The sequence below is a fragment of the Carcharhinus amblyrhynchos genome, chromosome 3 (genome assembly GCF_965287045.1).
Source record: "Carcharhinus amblyrhynchos chromosome 3, sCarAmb.v2.hapA, whole genome shotgun sequence".
Classification (NCBI taxonomy): Eukaryota; Metazoa; Chordata; class Chondrichthyes; order Carcharhiniformes; family Carcharhinidae; genus Carcharhinus; species Carcharhinus amblyrhynchos.
Window position 1 is genome coordinate 18,190,218 of NC_137326.1, and position 19,453 is coordinate 18,209,670.

Genomic DNA, 19,453 nt, shown 5'->3' on the forward strand with positions numbered 1-19,453 from the left:
CTTGCACCCTCAAGTAAGTAAACTGCCTAGTGACAATCTTGAAAGACAGGGTGTGGAGTGGGAGGCTATGAGCTGCTGCATTCAAAGGAAGGAGCTCACTCTTATTCAAGTTAAGCTTGTGTCCTGAAATACGTCCAAATCTCTAGTATAGATAAGACTTTGGGAATTGAGTTGGATGGGTCGCCGACGTAATAGTAGGTCGTCTGCATACAGCGATACTCAACTTGATTCCCTCCCGACCAATCCCCAGCACTCGTTTGCTGTTGCGAAAAACTGCTGCAAAAGGTTCAATAGCAGGGTTGAGAGGGGGCATCCTTGCCTAGTGCCCCAGGACAAAGGCGAAAAAGCTGAATGCACTTTGTCTTGACCAAGACTAGAGGGACAAGTATAGTATATTGATCCAGTAGATGAGCTTTGGGCTGAACGTGAACCTCTTTGAGCTTTAGGCTGAACGTGGCACATACATAGTGTTAAACAGCTGCCGAATATTCGAGTACATATGTCTATTTTTAATGAGCCCAGTCTCATCAATGAGATGATGTGGGCAGAATGTTAAAGATCAGTTTGAGATCCACATTCAGCAATGAGCTCAGTCTATAAGAGCTGCAGATTTGCAAGTCCTTTTTAAGGATAAATGAAATTTGTCGCTTGCCTCAAAGTGGGAGAGAGTGGTTCTCATGTGATTCGTTGGCTCCCCTGCTACTATGCGTGATCAGTCTATCCATAAATCTTTTGTAGAATTTGAGCGGGTACCTATCTGGTCCTGGACGTTTCCCACTCGGCATAGTTCTGGCTGCCCTAACAACTTCAACATTGGTTTCTCCAATACTGTGGCCTCTTCCCTGCTCACCGTGGGGAGAATCAGTGCCCCAAAGAACTCCTGAAAGTTTGCCTCATTAGTGGTCTCCGAACTATAGAGGGTTTAGTAAAAGTCTCTAAACATTTCACTTATTCACTGTGGATCAGTAGAAACTCCATTTGGAGTCTGCATTTGTCTGCTTTTGGTGGAGAGTTAACGCACCTGATGAATATATGCCTTGTATAGTGTGTATATTTGAACATCATCTCTTCTGCTTGAGGAGAGGACAAGGTCTCAAACTCTGCCTGTAGTAAATGTTCGTTGTATACTTCTGAGGACGGGTCCACAGTGTACGCGGCATCAAGTTCGGCGATACGCCCCAGCAATTCCGATAACACCTAATTCTCTGCTTTGCCTCGTGCTGAATAAGATATGATTTGATCCTTAAATAAGCCTTTAATGTCTCCCAGAAAGTAGCTGCTGAGACTCCCGGAGCATCATTAAACACTAAGAAATCATCGATCTGGGTTAACAGAAATCTAACAAATTCATCATCAGAGGGCAGACAAGTAATAAACTGCCGAGGCATAAGGGGGCCTACCCTCCTCTCCACTGCCAAGTCTATTGTCAAGGGAACATGGTCCAAAATTATATTGGTTTTGTAGGAGCATGAGCGCACAGCCAGGAGCAACTTATTATCTACCAAAAGTAATCTATACGTGAATATGTTTGGTGGACAGAGTGAAAAAAAATTCCCTACTAATGGGGTTAAGAAACCTCCACGAGTCCGACACCGTGTATTCTGCGAGAAATGAATTAATTTCTGCCAACTTGGAAGATATTGCAGTCCTGCAGGACGAGCAGTCCAGGGCAGGATTCAGACAACAGTTGAAATCTTGGTCCAGCGTCAACCAATGAGAATTCAAATCTAGAAGTAGCTTGAAAAACAACTAGAAAAAAGTTTTCAGTCCCAGCTTGGGGCATACACAGTGGCTAACACCAGGGGCATCCCATATAATTTATTTGTGACAATGACGTATCAGCCGTTTGAGTCAGAAATGATATTGGCTGCCGCCAAGGATAAGGCCTTGTGGCTGGCCTGAGGTGGGTCTCTTGGAGGAATGCAATTTGGGTACCCAGTTGTCGGAGAAGTCGAAATATCTTGCTGCACTTAACTGGATGGTTTAATCGCCTGACATTCCAGCTGGTGAACTTGTTCACTCTGAGGTCAGCGCGTAAGGGCCTCCTAGCCAGCATCCCACATTCCTAACAGTAGCCTGGTATCCCTCCTCACTGGGAAGTTTCCCTGCAATCACTGACATCGGCAGATGCCACACCCCAGGGCCCCATCCCCCACCCTCCCCACTGACTGCGGGGAACCAACCATGAGAAAGAGAGGGTGGGCTTGAAAGAGGCGAAGCCACACCCACAGAGGGAAAAAAGATATAGCAAAGATAGAAAAAAACCCAACACAGACCAAACCCACAAACACCCCCCCTCCCCCCGCGCCCTCAGGGAGCGCCTGTGCCTCAACACCACCTCACTGCAGTGCTTCCACAACACTCTACATGGGACACAGAATTCACTTCCAATCCTATTGTGGTCACAGGTGAAAAGATCTGTAGAAATACCAAACACTCAACACTTTAACCTAACAGTTAGGTTAGGCAAAATCCATTACCCTTTCCTGGCTGATTAATTCGATGATGTGGGTATGCCGGCATTGGACTGGCGATCCAGCAGTTTGCGGTGTTGATAGTAGTCATGATGTGGGTATGCCGGCGTTGGACTGGCGATCCGGCAGTTTGCGGTGTCGATAGTAGCCATGATGTGGGTATGCCGGCGTTGGACTGGCAATCCGGCAGTTTGCGGTATCAATAGTAGTCATGATGTGGGTGTGCTGGCGTTGGACTGGCGATCCGGCAGTTTGCGGTGTCGATAGTAGTCATGATGTGGGTATGCCGGCGTTGTGTCTGTGCTTCATATGCTCTGTCTGAGGCCAGAACTCTCCATTCACCTGACGAAGAGGGAAACCTCGAAAGCTTGTGAGTATTATCAAATAAATCGGTTGGACTAAAACCTGGTGTTGTCAGACTTTTTACTGCGATTAATTCAATCCAGGTATAGCATGCAGGTTTAATTTTAAAAAAATCAGTTTATGTCCACCATGCGGTCACCTGATTCAGAAGTCTGCTCCACACATTTCATTGTTGCTGTCGGATCTGTGAGTTTGTGCTCGGTTCCATTGTTGAGAGTAATCCTCAAGCAGACCGGAAAGCCAAGCCCAAACCTGACCCAGGACAGTCGCACAGAAGTTGTTTGACATCAATGACCACTACTGGGGTAAAATCTGGAAATATCAACAGCTTATTTTCCTGGTATCTGAGTGAAAGCCTGTGCTGCTTGCTGCAGGATTCTGTCTCGTGCTGAGGTGTAATGTAGTCGTGAGTTTCTCCCGTCTGAGCTTTGCCCATAACACTCTGCGTGATCCAGAAGCGGCTCATCAAGTTCGAGCGCGTTTTTTGATAGCCAGGTGACAAAGTCTGTGATATTTTGGCCCCCGATTCCCTCCGGAAGGCTGATCAGATGGATGTTATTTCGTCTTTGGCGTTCTTCCATCTCATCACATTTCTCCCTTAGGGGCTTAACCTCCAGTGTTAAATGAGCAACTTGCCTCTTCAGCTCAGAGATACTGTTTCCACTAAATGCCTCCGAGTGCTCAAGCTCCTTCAAGCGGTTCTCATTGGTGACGGTGACACCTTGGAGAGATTTAACAGATGATCCCAGCTCCTCTCTCGGCTCGTCTATCTTGACCTGCAACTCAGTAGCCCTGATCCAACTTGCTGTGCAATCTTTGCATGGCTTCCATAATAGCGTCTCCTGACCTTTTGCTCAGCATGCTCTGTTCAGAGATCCCTCCAGAAGTGTGTTAGGGGACCCCCCCCCCCCCCCCCCCCGGTCTTTGCCCCTATGGTCCTATTCTTTGGTTTTAATTTGCCTCCTGCCATTTTTCCAGTGCAGCACTTGAGGGCTTAGCTATTTCCTGCAGCCTGGAGTGCTATTTCTTACATCAAGCTATTTTGCTGTTCGATCTACAAAAGTTCTTACATGGATTGCTTTTCACCTTCACTCTTAACTGGGTGAACAGAAGCAGCAAAGGGCTCCCAGTTGCAAGAAAGTTGCAACTCTTCTCCCTCATTTTAATTCGCCCTTTGTTGGGTGAAAAAAGAAACAGCACAGGTGTCTCCAGGTTATTTTGACAGTTGCAGTTTTTGTGACACAGGAGTTCTTCCTGGGGCTGTTCCCACCCTAAACCAATTCACACTTGAGTGAAAAAAAACTACAAGATGATTCCAGGCTGAACTGCAAGTCCCAACATGCTCCGCAATGAGCTCTAGCTGCAAAAAAGCAGTCCAAAAGTAGAAATAGCAGCTTGCAATTTGCAGTAGGACCTCAGTGGCTCCTGCTTCCCACTTGAATTCACCCTTTCTTGGGTGAAAAAGGAATAGAGTTTGCAGACTGAGCTGTTAACCACAGCCCCTCTCCCACTGAGTGCACAGTAAATTCCAAGCGGCGGGAAGGAATCTAAAAATAATCCTTTCCATCTAGACTTTCGAAGTTCTCTGTTTGCAGTTGCACTCCAAGCATGTTTAAAACTTGCTTGATGGACATTAACTTCTCTCCAGACCAGCAAACACCTGGATTTCAAGAAGGATTTTGCTACCTGTGGATCATGCTTCCTCTCACACCTGCACTATCTTTGGTTTCCCAACTGCACTTTTGATTATTATTGTCACATGTATTAGTATACAGTGGCCTGTATTGTTTCCCATGCGCTATACAAACAAAGCATATCATACATAGGGAAGAAAAGGAGAGAGTGCAGAATGTAGCATTACAGTCATAACTAGAGTGCAGAGAAAGATCAATTTATTACAAGATAGGTTCATTCAAAAGTCTGGCAGCAGGGAAGAAGCTGTTCTTGAGTTGGTTGGTATCTCAGACATTTGTATCTTTTCCCCAACGGAAGAAGGTAGAAGAGAGTACGTCTGGGATATATGGGATCCTTGATTATGCTGGCTGCTTTTCCAAGACAGCAAGAAGTGTAAACAGTGTCAATGGATGGGAGGCAGGTTTGAGTGTTGGACTGAGCTTTGTTCCTGACCCTTTGTGTTTCTTGCAGTCTTGGACAGAGCAGGGGTCATATCAAGCTGTGACACAACCAGAAAGAATGCTTTCTATGGTGCATCTGTAAAAGTTGGTTAGAGGTGTAGTAGACATGTCAAATTTCCTTGGTCTCCTGAGAAAATAAAGCGTCAGTGGGATTTCTTAACTATAGTGTTGGCATTGGGGGACAGGACAGGTTGTTAGTGATCCAGATACCTAAAAACCTGAAGCTTACAACCATTTTTACTTCATCTCCATTGATGGAGACAGGAACCTGTTCTCAACTATGCTTTCTGAAGTCGATGACTGTTTCCTTTGTTTTGTTGACATTGAGGGAGAGAATATTGTTGTCACACCAGTTCAGCAGATTCTGTTTCTTTCCTGCACTGTCGCATCATTCTTTGAGACTTGTCAGGGGCAGAGAGAACATGCAAGAAGAGGAAATTCTGAGCCAACAACTTGTCCAGTCGTATGTGGTATCCTGTCCAATTCGTAGCATAACCTTCTGGGCAAAGATTGGCCTCAGCAGTCACCTTATGTGTAGCCTACCAAAAAGTTCCAGATGCTGAGCGTGGCCATCTTTGGATGAGCAAGAATGAACATTTCATAGCTGATCATTAAAAGATTGAGAGTGTGAATTGGCCTGGCTCAATGTGCAGGAACAGCTTTTTTGAGTAAGCGGGGCTTTACTATTTAAGGCCAAGAGCAGCCACTGAATGAACTTCAGCAAGAAATCAGTCTTAAACCCAGAAGAGAAATAGAAACACCCCTCCCCCACCTGTTTTGAAGCAGAAATTCTCTTTAAATGTGTTAGATTAGTTTTATCCTTTGAGAGTTTAGCTTAATCCTGAGGGTTCCCTGGGTTTCATTGATCTCTTTGCTGTGTATTTAATGTAAAAAAAACTTTGCTGTAACATTGTTGAATGTTTCCTGGCCATCATTATTTTGTTTTTCCTCAGGCTCCCCTTAATATTTTAACAGTTGGAGGTAAACTGGGTCCAAATGCCCATACCAGTTCTATCTTTCAATATTTATCTTTGCTGCTATGTCTCCAACACAGAAAATGATAACATATGAAAAATGCATCTTGTTTAAAATTTGTATCCAGTGATGGTTTTGGGCAGTTATTTTCTGGAAGGGAAGTGGATGTATTGCAAATTACATTAACCATAGTCTACTGTTTATCATAATTCAGAATATTTTTGCATTAGTCAGGATACAATAGCCAAACAAATGGAAAGGAAATCAAACAAAAACTGACTAGGTATTTTCAATGAAACAAATTTATTTAATGTTGTTTAAATGCTGGACATAGTATCTTATCCTATTTCATATATAGTTAATAAGCAAAGTATTTGGCAATTGGAAAATTCTGTTCATAAACTGTCTCTGATTAATCTGATTGAGTAACTTATTAGTGACCTCTGTTCAAAAGCTTATTCAGCAGTCCAAAGGACAATATAGTGAAAGTAAATGTTAATTTCCATAAGAATTGTTCTTGTTTTAGGGAACTTAACATTCTCTTGGTACATCAACCAAATTGTAAACAAAAAATTATCTTTGAATAATGAGGGATAGAAATAAAACCCTACTCCCTTTCTTTTAGGAGGTTATACAGCTACCACTGGACTTCGTAAGACAACTGGCATTGAAGATCCAACCAGAAAGGCCAGGTATGCTGGAAAGCAGTAACATTTTGGTTTTTCAGTGGATCCCCAACGGAATTGAAAATCTATTCCTTTTAACACTATTTGCCTGGGCTGAGGCTAGATTAAATGAATTAAAGTCTTCAAGTTTGAAGATTGCCCAGGTCATACTATATGCAGGCACAGATTGCCTCAGTATGAGTTGCAAATAATAATCAACGCAACAGCACCTTCCAAATCTTTGCCTCTAGAAGGAGAAGGGCAGCACGTGCATATGCTTCTAATAAAACTCCCTACTTCTGACCTTAAGATTGAGGGGCAGTTATGAATGAAGTAGCTGAAGATGGTTGGACTCAGAAACCATCCAAAAGAACTGCTATAGCAATTGGCTTGATTGTTCAACCACATCTGCATCCGAGGGGTACCTTCACAGGAAACTGAACTGGATCAGCCATATAACTATAGCACGTATAAAAGGCCAGAGGCCTTCAGTTACAGGCGGAATGGTGGCACAGTGGTTAGCACTGCGGCCTCAGCACCAGTGACCCAGCTTCAGTTCTGGCCTTGGGTGACTGTCTATATGGGTAAGATGCTCTTTCTGAGAGTTTGTCCTGACCTGATGGGCCGAGTGGCCTCCTCCTGCACTGTAGGAATTACATGATTCTATCAAATGAGGCAGACGTCCAGAATGTGATGGAATATCATCCACTTGCCTGGATGAATGCAGTTCCAACAACACCAGCTCAATGCCATCCAGGACAAAGCAGCCCACTTAATTTGCATCCCATTCACCACCTTAAACATTCACTCCCTATGCTACTATGCACAGTAGCAACATTTTGTGCCATCAACAAGATACACACTGCAGCAATTCACCAAGACTCTTTCAACAGCACCTTCGAAATCTTGGCCACCAGAAGAATATGGTCAGCACATATATTTTCCTCTCCAAGTCTCCTCCATCCTGACTTGAAACTATATTGCCATTCCTTCACGTTGCTGGACAAAAATCCTGGAACTCCTTTCCTGATGGTAATACCTCTGAACAAAGAGCAGGAGGAAGCTCTTCAGCCCTAGAGTCTGCTCCACCATTTAATAAAATCTGGTTGATCTGATAGTAAGCTTAAATCTGCATCCTGCCTAACCCGATAACTTATTGTTTCCTTGCTTAGCAAGAACCTATAAACCTTAGCCTTAAAAAAAATTCAAAGACTCTGCTTTTACCATCTTTTCAGAATTTCAAAAGCTCACGAACCTTGGTGTGAAAAAAAATGCCCTGTTTTAAATGGGTGACTCTTTATTTTTAAATAGTTATCTCTAATTCTAGACTCTCCCACAAAAGGAAATAATGTCTCCACATCCTGTCTGTTAAGACTCCTTCAGGAGCGAATGTTTCAATCAAATCACCTCTTAACTCTTCTAAATGTCAGTGAATATAAACCTAGCCTTTCCAAATTTGCCTCTTAAGATAATTCACCTATTCCAGGAATTATTGTGGTTAACCTCCTCTGAAATGCTTCCAATATATTTACATTCGTCCTTAAGTAAAGTGACCAGTACTGTACCTAATAAAATCTTATTGCCCTGTACTACTGAAGCATAATCTGCCTACTTTATTCCTTTACTTATTCCCTGTGCAATCAATGTAACATTTTCTAATTTTCGGAATTACTGGCTAAGCTTTTGTGATTCATGCACGAGGACACAAAGATCCTCCTGAACCTCAGAGCTTTGAGATCTCTTCATTTTAGATAAGATGCTTTTTATTTTTCCTGCCAAACTGGACAATTTCACATTTTCCCACTTTATACTCCATTTGCCAGATCCTTGCTCACTCACTTAACCTCTCATGTCCTTTTGTAGCTTCTTTGTCTCTTTCACAAGTTACTTTCCTACCTATCTTTGTGTCATCAGCAAGTTTGGCAACCACCCTTTCAATCCTTTCATCGAAGTCATTCATGTAAATTAAAAACTGCTGTGGTCCCAACACTGATCCTCTGACACCACACTTGTTAAGTTCAGCCAACCTGAAAAATACCCACTTATGCCTAAGTCTCTGCTTCCTGTTAGCCAGCCAATTTTCTGTCCATGCCAGTACCTTATTACCTATAACATGAGCTTTTATTTTCTACAATAATCTTTTGATCTAGCACCTTATTGAATGTCTTCTTGAAATCTTAAGTACAGTATATCCATTGATTTACCTTTATCCATAGCATTCTCAAAAGATCCAGTTGAATGGCCAATTAAAAGTACCTGCTGATCTTGGGAATATCTGTCAGTATGTAGGCATCCATATAATGAGTCATGCATCTCCAACCCTTTGTCATTATTTTGACTGTATCAAAAAAATGTGAATTGTACCCAGAAGCTTCTATAACAAAATGATGAAACATCCTGAGTTAGAATTTAAGGTTCTCTGCACAAAAGAATGAGTGTGGACTCAGCTGGTAGCTGATTTGGCAAGTAACTATTTGGACAGGGTCAATTAATGCCCTCTAACAAGAGGACAGAGTCACATGTTTGAGACCAACAGCTTCCATAAGGCAGTAAGAGCTGTTAATGTTGAATGCGTGATTTTAAAGGAAATTATTTTAATTTGCAACCTGAGTGTTGAATATGGACTGAGCTGAGCCAGACTTAAATGTTTCTCTGTTCACTCAACAATTACAAATAATCTTAAGCGCGTTCAGCCTTGCCTCAAAGCATGAATCATTTTGCCTTTTAGAACACTTGATAATGGCACTTGGAAGAATTACAGCATTCAACTCCTAAAATAAATAAATTTCGTTCTTATGAGTGAGGATGATGGGCTGTGCAGATGTACTCCTTATAATAAAGGATGCATAAAAACTAATATTTGGGGTGGAACTGAAATTTATTAACCCTGATTGTGATGCCAAAGTACTCCAGGTCTTTGCTTAACATACACACCCTTGTTGCTGTTGCTTGTACTTTGCAGCTACGACTAACAACAGCTCAGTTGTGTTCTTTTACATCTGTTAAGTTGCATCCAGATAGCAGTTGTCCAATAAAATGTCATTGCAAGATTAATTTACTGAAGCACTGGGATGGATAAAAGGTATGAACATGGCGTCACACTGCATTCAAAATTTTATAAACGTATACCTTTCTGGCTCTAGCAGATGGGACAAACATGTACAGCAGAAGAGACTTGTCAGTTTCAAGCCACAAAATTCCTTTGAACTAACCAATAGAATAGAGTTAAACATCTGTTGCGGGTAAGATTCTGGAATCTCTAAGGACAAAGTGAGTTCTTGGAGAGACTTCAACTGAGAGAACAAATTTGAAGAATGGGTAATGTCTGATTAAACTGAAGTATTTGAGGAAATGGCTAAAGTGGTAGCCAGGGGAATATGTATAGATGTAGTTTATATGGACTTCCATATTGCATTTGATAAGATTCCATATGAGAGATAATTAAAATTAAAACTTCTGTGAAGGCAAATAGTCAACTTTGGCTGTGTGACCAAATATTCAGGGCTTTATCATCTATTGTTAAGCCCAATCCATCATGCAAACCAGCCTCCCGTCCATTGACTCTGTTACTCTTCCTCAGAAAAGTACTCAGCATAATCAAGGACCCCACACACCCCAGACATACTCTCTTCCATCAGGAAAAAGGTACAGAAGTCTGATGTCATGCACCAACCGAATCAAGAACAACAACTTCCCTGCTACCATCAGACTTTTGAATGGACCAACCTTGCATTAAATTGATCTTTCTCTACACCCTAGCTATGACTGAATTACATTCTGCACCCTTTATTTTCCTTCCCCCTATTACTCTTTTTGGTATGTTTTTTGTATAGCATGCAAGGAATAATATCTTTCCTGTATCACAGTACATGTGAGAATAAATCAAATTATGCAAGTAAGTGTAGACCTGTTGCCAGGTCTGAGATGATATCTTTATTCAGACTAACTTGTGTTACTCCGCTGCAGTATGAAGAATTTCCAATGACAAGTTTGTGAAATGAGCCCTTGTATTCAGTCTGTTCCTTTTTAAGTTACAAGTAACAGCTGGAAGAACAAGCTGCTTGACGATTATTCCATCTAAATTGGTTGAGTGAGAAATTAAAGATCATTTTGCTTTGGGATTACCTGTTTAGACATTGATGTTTTTGAAAAAACTTCAACTGTTTCTCTAAGCAATGTGCCCCGGGTATTATCTGTGGTCTGTTAATTTCCATTAAAAGTTGGCAGTTCACCATTCAAGCAGACAAGCAGAGGGGAGTGATGGCTCTTAATTATTTATTTATATCAGAAATTTTAGTTATTTATATCAGAAAAGCAAGACTTATTTTTGAAAAATTAGTTCAACAATGAGTCAGGTAAAAGGTGAAGAGAACAGAATTTGAATGCAGAATTACCACAGGAGGGTTTTAAATGTAGAATCGTTGTGTTAGCAAAAGGTGTAGAACTCTCCAGAAATGACCAAACCCCTTATCCTCCTGCACAAAGGGCCTAGGGAATGCTGGCTGCAGGACACCAGGAGCAATGGCACACTCCTGTCCTGGGTAACCAGGAACAACAGTATCCTTGACATGGAACAGAGTGAAGCAACAGCACAGCCTGAGGTTAAGTCAAACCTTCCTAGATGCACAACCTCTCTGATGTTACCGTGATGAAATACCACTGTCCAGGCAGTGCAGGACGAATATCTCAGCCTTGCAAGACTGCAAAATTTGCAAAAACCATGGGTATGCAGGAGCACACCTAGAATCTTGAACCTGAGCATTCTTTAGACTTTTAAAGATTTTAGGTTACCAGATCAAAAGAGTTCATGAATTGCTTCTATCAACATGTGAAAGATTAAAGCTACTTTGCTGTATTTTTACCTTGGCCAATGTCAAAGTTGACCTGTGTTGGCAAGAACATAAGCAGCAATAGATGGTCAAATTGGGCCATCAGTCTGGTCAAGAAGAAACTATTGTTATTCCTCTGGGTGTTCGCATGGAGGAAACATCAATATTACCCAAATTAAGGTGGCGGTTGGCTGTTGCCTCTTCATATCAGATGGAATGCACACACATGTTCTTCTGCGATCTGGGTGCTCCAGATCTAAACAACAAATCGCAGTCCATCCTTCAGCAGCTCCACTGGTATGGGTGATATTTGGGCCGGTCTTTCGGCTGCATCATTAATATTAGTCTGGATGATCCACCAGCAAATTGGGTACCATGTCTAGGTTCCTGTTGGAAGTAGTAAAAATGCTAAGCTGCACAATGTTTTCAACTGTGTGGCAGACTTGGCACAGTGTAGGTACACCTGGTTGCAGCCAGACAGGTCTGTCTGTTCCAGAATTAACTTCCTGTTTGTGTCCCGAGCATTCAAGGTCAGATACACCAACATCAAGCCAGTGTTCTTTGCTGACCACTACCTCCTATTGTTTGACTCACTGACAGGAAGACCAGAGGGTTGCCGAGAACGCAGCTGAACATGAAACTAACCCCAGAAAACAGGAACTCCAGATGATTATAAAGGCTGGAAAACCTTGCTATCCCAATACACCGGTAATAAATGATCAAGGTGAATATCCAGAGATTCTTTATCCTGAAAGGTGTTCTGAAGGCAAGAGAGAAGTATCCTGATTTCAGGAAAGCATGCAAAATCTGTTCCTGTACCTGGTATTGGTATCAAGAAGGATCTTCAAGAGACGACAATCCAGAGAGCTTTGCTCTTTGACTCGGAAGCCTCCAAAGTTGTCTTCTGGTCCAGAGTCTGCTCCGTGGCTTATGTTTTTCATTGAAAAGGTCCACAGATAAAATTTTGTGATTAGCTGCCTGAACTCATTGACACCATCGCAATCTGACGTAGTGAGACTCAGCAAATCTTTTTGTGCCAGATTGTATGAAGTGCAGCACATGTAGCATGGCTTCCCAGTCCTTCCTGACCCCTCATGGCAGTCTTAGATGACAGTGAATAGGAAAGCCTGGGCAATCTGCTAATTTGGGATGAGCTGACAATGTGATGATCCAGCAGGTGCTAAGTGCCATACAAATTAAATCCTAAAAGGAAACTTGGCAAGCTATCACAATTATTTTATATTTGTATTGTATTGTATTATGAGAATGTATGAACTGAAGTCTGAAGCTACAAATTCCAGTAACACTTCTGAGGATTTTAAATATTGAATGAAAACACCTATTAACAAAAGAAAATAATACTATACATGCAAGTTTGCATTTGAGTAGTTAAAATTACTCTTACAGGACATTTCCCTCAAAAGGTTCCTCCTTAGTTGTACTTTGAAAGAAATGCTGTTAGGCAACAATTGTTGTATGTATTCAATCTCTAAAAATTCCTATACCTTAAAGCACACCCCACTATTTAGGGAGTAGATGTTGCAGTGTTTCTTTCCCTTTCCCAGTTTCCAGTGGAAAATTCCAAAAACTTGAAAACAATGTTTTCTGAACAAACAGATCTTTTTCTAGGTTGGCTGTAAACATCCTCACTTTGCTTCTATTGGATCCAACTGTTCTACGCAAACATCGGTAGTACAATTTCAATCAATGGCCTAGTGATATTATGGCTAGACTATTAACCCAGAAACTCAACTAATGTTCTGAGGCTTGAGTTTGAATCCTGCCATGGCACATGGTGGAATTTGAATTCAACAAAAAATCTGGAACTAAGAATTTATTGATAGTGAAACCATTGTGAGTTGTCAGAAAAACACATCTGGTTGACTATTGTCCTTAAGGAAGGAAGTCTGCTGTTCTTGTCTGGTCTGGCCTACCTATGACTCCAGAGCCACAACAATGTGGTTGACTCTCAACTGTCCTCTGAAATGGCATAGCAAGCCACTTGGTTTCGAGGGCGGCCACGGATGGGCAATAAATGTCCATGTCACATGAATGAATTAAAAAAAAAAATCAAAGGATGGTAATTGGATAGCTTTCCAATCCAACCTGGGGTCAGGCAAGGGATGTCTTTTTCTTCCTCTGTCTAGTCTGTGTGTTGCATAGATCTTTTTACTGAGTATTTCAGGAAGGATTCAGGCATTGGAGGAGTGATTGATGCTAGACAGCAGAAATATGCAGGTCGAAGCTTCTCTGTGTATAGACAACATTGCTATATTCTGCCCTAATCTGTCTGAGTGCAGACTGCTGAGCATCTGTTGACTAGTTCACACTGGCCTCTAGAGCAAAGATAAATCATGGACATGTTCTTCGGGAGGTAGGCCGACTGATGCTTTACTGACTCGCCATAAACCAGACTACCTGAAGGCACTGCTGATATGGTTTGGAGAGACCAGGGCATACACCAAAAATATAGCGAGCTGAGGCAGAAACTGGACATTTGGTAGAGGTGTATCTTTCCATTGTAATAAAAACCTGGTCAACAGGTGTGAGGTGTTCTTGGTGTTTCTGTACTTTGCACAGATGAGGAGCCCATACTGAGAGCCTGAGTCACAACGGTCACTCACTTTACCAGGAGGTCAAAGATTAAAACAAAAATTCATTTACGGGATGTGGGCGTCCTAGGCTACAACAGCATCCATTGCCCATCCTTAGTTGCTTTGAGAATTGATGTTGAGCTACCTTCTTGAAATACTTAAGCTGTGCAGGTACGCCCATTGTGCTATTAGGGGGTGAGTTCCAAGATTTTGACCCAGTGACAGTGAAGGAGCTGGCAATTTATTTTCAAGTCAGAATGGTTATTGAATTGGAAGGGAACCTCCAGATAGCCATGTAGCCAGATATCTGCTGCCCTTGTTCTTCAGGATGGTAATGGTTTGGAGATAACGATTTGGAGGAAGGAACTGAAGGCACTGTTGCTAAGTTTGCAGATGAAGCAAAGATATATGGAGTGATAGGTAGTATTGAGGAAGTGGGGGGCTGCAGAAAGACTTGGACAGATTAGGAGACTTGGCAAAGAAATGGCAGATGGAATACGATGTGGAAAAGTGAGAGGTTATGCACTTTGGAAGGAGGAATGGAGGCATAGACTAATTTGTAAACAGGAAAATGCTTAGGAAATCAGAAGCACAAAGGGATTGTCAGGATCCATAGTCTTTGCAGTGTCCAGTGTTGTCAGTTGTTTCTAGATATCACATGGAGAGAATTGAATTGGCTGAAGACTGGAACCTGTAATGCTGAGGATCTCCAGAGAAGATTGAAAAATATCATCCACTTGAGACTTCTGGCTGAAGTTTGTTGCAAATACTTCAGCATTTCCTTTGCACTGATGTGCTGGACTTCTCCATCATTGAGGATGTGAGTATTTGTGGAGCTTCCCCCTTCAGTGAGTAGTTCAATAGTTCATCAGCACTCATGGCTGGATATGGCAGAACTGCAAAGCTTCGACCTGCTCCCTTGTTGTACAATTGCTTAGCTCTTGTCTATTATTTGGTGCTTATGCTGTTTGACACGCAAGTAGTCTGTTGTAGCATCACCAGATTAACACTTAATTCTGCGTGGTGAAGTACTGATTTATCAGTCGAGGGGGATGATATATGGTAATCAGCAGGAGGCTTCCCTCTGTGGTCCAGAGTCGATATTAAGGATTTCCAGGGCACCTCCCTCCCATTAGACTTCTAATTCCTAATGTTTTATTGAATTTAAATTCCACCATCTGCTGTGGTGGGATTTGAGCCCAGGTCCCCAGAGTATTATCCTTGATCTCTGTATTACTAATCCAGTGACAATACCACTACCTCCCAGGGATTGTGTGCACGTAGATACAATATATAAAGCTCTAGATAGAGGGGGAAAATGTACCCAATGTCACCCTCACCTCGACAGCTACATTTGTGTGCGACTGCACTAAGTTGTGTGTGTACTGTCTGTACAATAAGGCCAAATATCGCTAAATGCTGAGACTACCTGTCCCCTGCATCATGAAGGATGGTTTTTGCTACTTTGCCACAGAACACTCCCAACTTGCTGAACCTGTTGCTTGTGGAAAAGTTTGTCTTTGATCTTCATGTCGTCATTGGCTACAGGTAAGACTGGAGGATAGCAAATGTTGTCCCCTTATTCAAGAAGGGGAGTAGAGACCATCCTGGGAATTATAGACTAGTGAGCCTTATTTCTGTTGTGGGCAAAGTTTTGGATAGGATTATAAGAGATAGGATTTATAATCATCTAGAGAGAAATAAATTGACTAGGGATAGTCAACATGGCTTTGTGAAGGGTAGGTCGTGCCTCTCAAACCTTATCGAGTTCTTTGAGAAGGTGCCCAAAGAGGTGGATAAGGGTAAGGCAGTTGACGTGGTGTATATGGATTTTAGCAAAGCATTTGATAAGGTTTCCCATGGTAGGCTACTGCAGTTTGGATCAGGAATTGGCTAGCTGATAGAAGACAGAGGGTGGTGGTTGATGGGAAATATTCAACCTGGAGTTCAGTTACAAGTGGTGTGCCTCAAGGATCGGTTTTGGGGCCACTGCTGTATGTCATTTTTGTAAATGACCTAGATGAGGGTGTGGAAGGATGGGTTAGTAAATTTGCTGACGACACCAAATTTGGAGGAGTTGTAGACAGTGAGGATGGATGTTACAGTTTGCAGAGGGACATAACTAGGCTGCAGAGCTGGGCTGAGAGGTGGCAAATGGAGTTTAATGCGGAAAAGTGAGAGGTGATTCATAACAACATAAGAAATAGGAGCAGGAGTAGGCCATCCAGCCCCTCGAGCCTGCCCCGCCATTCAATAAGATCATGGCTGATCAGTCGTGGCTCAGTTCCACTTTCCCGCCCTCTCCCATAACCCTTAATCCCCTCGCTTATCAAAAACCCATCAACCCGCGTCTTAAAAATACTTAGCGAGACAGCCTCCACCACCTCAACGGGCAGAGAATTCCAGAGATTCACCACCCTTTGAGTGAAGAAGTTCCTCCTCAACTCCATTCTAAACCGCCCCCCCTTTATCTTGAGGCTGTGCCCCCTAGTCCTACTGTCTTTTTTGAGCGGGAAGAGCCTCTCCACCTCTATCCTATCCATCCCATTCATCATCTTATATGTCTCAATGAGATCTCCCCTCTTTCTTCTAAACTCTAACGAGTACAAGCCTTGTTTATTCAGCCTCTCCTCATAGCTCAACCCCCTCAACTCCGGTATCAGCCTAGTAAACCTCCTCTGCACTCCCTCCAACGCCAAAATATCCTTGTGTAAGTGCGGCGCCCAAAACTGCACACAGTACTCCAGCTGCGGCCTCACCAGTGCCCTATACAGCTGCAGCAAGACCTCCCTACTTTTATATTCAATCCCCCTCTCTACGAAGGCCAGCATCCCATTCGCCTTCCTGACCACCTGCTGCACCTGCAAGCTGGGTTTTTGCAACTCATGCACAAGGACCCCGAGGTCCCTCTGCACCGTCGCCTGCTGCAGTTTTTCGCCACATAAGTAATAGCCCTTCCTACCATTCTTCCTACCAAAGTGGACCACCTCGCACTTGCCAACATTAAATTCCATTTGCCAGTTCCTGGCCCATTCGCCCAGCCTATCTAGATCCTTCTGCAGACTCTCCACACCCTCCGCGCAATTTGCCGTTCCACCAATCTTGGTGTCATCAGCAAATTTCGACACCATACACTCGGTTCCCTCCTCCAGATCATCTATATAAATGGTAAATAGCTGAGGCCCCAGCACCGATCCCTGGGGCATTCCACTAGTCACCAACCGTCAATCCGAATAGCACCCATTGACCCCCACTCTCTGCCTCCTATTTGACAACCAATCCTCTATCCACGCTAACACCCTACCCCCAACTCCATGTCCCCTTACCTTCTGCAATAACCTCTTGTGAGGTACCTTGTCAAACGCCTTCTGAAAATCAAGAAAGACCACATCCATCGGCTCTCCTCTATCCACCGTCCTAGACACATCCTCATAGAACTCCAATAAATTTGTCAGACACGACTTCCCCTTTATGAAACCGTGCTGCGTCTGCTCTATCAAGCAATTCCCCTCAAGATGCCTCGCTATTTTCTCCTTGACAGATTCTAACATTTTACCTACAACAGACGTTAAACTAATCGGCCTATAATTCCCTGCCTTTTGCCTGCCACCTTTGTTAAACAACGGCGTAACATTAGCCGTTTTCCAATCTTCCGGCACTTCACCGGAATCCAGCGACATTTGGAAAATAACCACCAAGGCATCCACTATCACCACCGCCATTTCTTTCAGAACCCTCAGGTGCATTCCATCCCGTCCTGGGGACTTGTCCACAATCAGTCCCTCCAGTCTGTCGAGCACCGCCTCTCTAGTAACAATACTGTCATCGAGACCCTCCAGTCCTACCATCTTTCCATCGCTAACACCCGGCAAATTATTCATGTCCTCCTCCGTGAAGACCGAAACAAAAAAGTTATTCAAGGCCTCAGCCATTTCCCCATCCCCTACCACTAAGTCCCCCCTCTCATCCTCTAAGGGTCCAATGTTCACCCTAGCCAGCCTCTTCCTTTTTATATACTTGTAAAAACTCTTGCTGTCCTTTTTTATATTAAGCGCTAGTCCAGCTTCATAGTTTATCCTACCCTTCTTTATCAACTTCTTTGTCAATCTTTGTTGACATTTAAACCTCTCCCAATCGTCTTCTCGCCTGCTACTCTAAACGCCTCTGCTTTTAATTTAACACTTTCCTTCACCTCCTTCGTTACCACGGCTTATTACCTCTCCTCCTACGGTCCTTTTTAACCATCGGAATAAATTTCTGCTGAGCACCAAGAAAGATCTCCTTAAAGATTCTCCACTGCTCCTCAGCAGACCTACCTTCCAACGCGCTCCCCCAGTCAACATTTGCCAATTCTTCTCTCATCCTTCCGTACTCCCCTCTGTTTACTTTGGTAAGAGTAACAGAAGTACAGAATATAGGGCTAATGGAAGGACCCTTGTTAGTGTTGACGAGCAGAGAGATCTCGGTGTACATGTGCATAGCTCCCTGAAAGTTGGCACCCAGGTTAATAAGGTTGTTAAGAAGGCGTACGGTGTGTTAGCTCTTATTGGTAGAGGGATTGAATTACGGAGCCATGAGATCATGTTGTAACTGTACAAAAGTCTGATGTGGCCACATTTGGAGTATTGCATACAGTTCTGGTCGCCGCATCGTAAGAAAGATGTGGAAGCATTGGAAAGGGTGCAGAGGAGGTTTACCAGGATGTTGCCTGGTATGGTGGGAAGGTCTTATGAGGAAAGGACTTGAGGTTATTTTTGTTAGGGAGAAGAAGGTTAAGAGGTGACCTAATTGAGACATACAAGATGATCAGAGGGTTAGATAGGGTGGACAGTGAGAGCCTTTTTCCTTGGATGGTGATGACTAACACGAGGGGACATAGCTTTACATTGAGGGGTGGTAATTATAGGACAGATGTCAGAGGTAGGTTCTTTACTCAGAGGGTAGTAAGGGCGTGGAATGCCCTGCCTGCAGCAGTTGTAGACTCGCCAACTTTAAGGGCATTCAAATGGTCAATGGATAAGCATATGGATAATATTTGATTAGTTTAGGTTAGAGGGTCATTAGATTCGCTCCACACGTTGGCGCAACATTGAGGGCCGAAGGGTCTGTACTGCGCTGTAATGTTCTATATTCTAAATTTAGCCAACAAAATTGTTGATCACAAGTCCGTGAGACGTTGGGCCTCTTGAATGCCCTTGAAATACTGTGGAAATAGAAGATAGTGGATCCTATCAGATAGTCCTCTTAGCGGTTGGTAGAACATCTCATCACTTGAGCTCTCAAACAAAAACCAGGGTGAGAGTGACGATCTTTAGCATATCCTTCATCCTTGCCCTGCAAGTCTCCTGCGCCACGACATGTTGCTCTCTTAAGTGGCTGTGGTGGAGAAGATTGGAATGTGCGTTTTCAAAGAAGGCC

At 43.1% G+C, this 19,453-nt stretch overlaps 1 protein-coding gene across 1 annotated transcript in view; it reads left to right on the forward strand.

Annotated features, from left to right (window-relative positions):
* Positions 1-19,453, forward strand: part of ippk (inositol 1,3,4,5,6-pentakisphosphate 2-kinase) — a 97,502-nt gene that overhangs the window by 39,726 nt on the left and 38,323 nt on the right. The window contains exon 4 of the mRNA XM_080181787.1: positions 6,573-6,639. Within this exon, the coding sequence (XP_080037913.1) occupies positions 6,573-6,639 (67 nt within the window). The remainder of the gene's footprint in view (positions 1-6,572; positions 6,640-19,453) is intronic.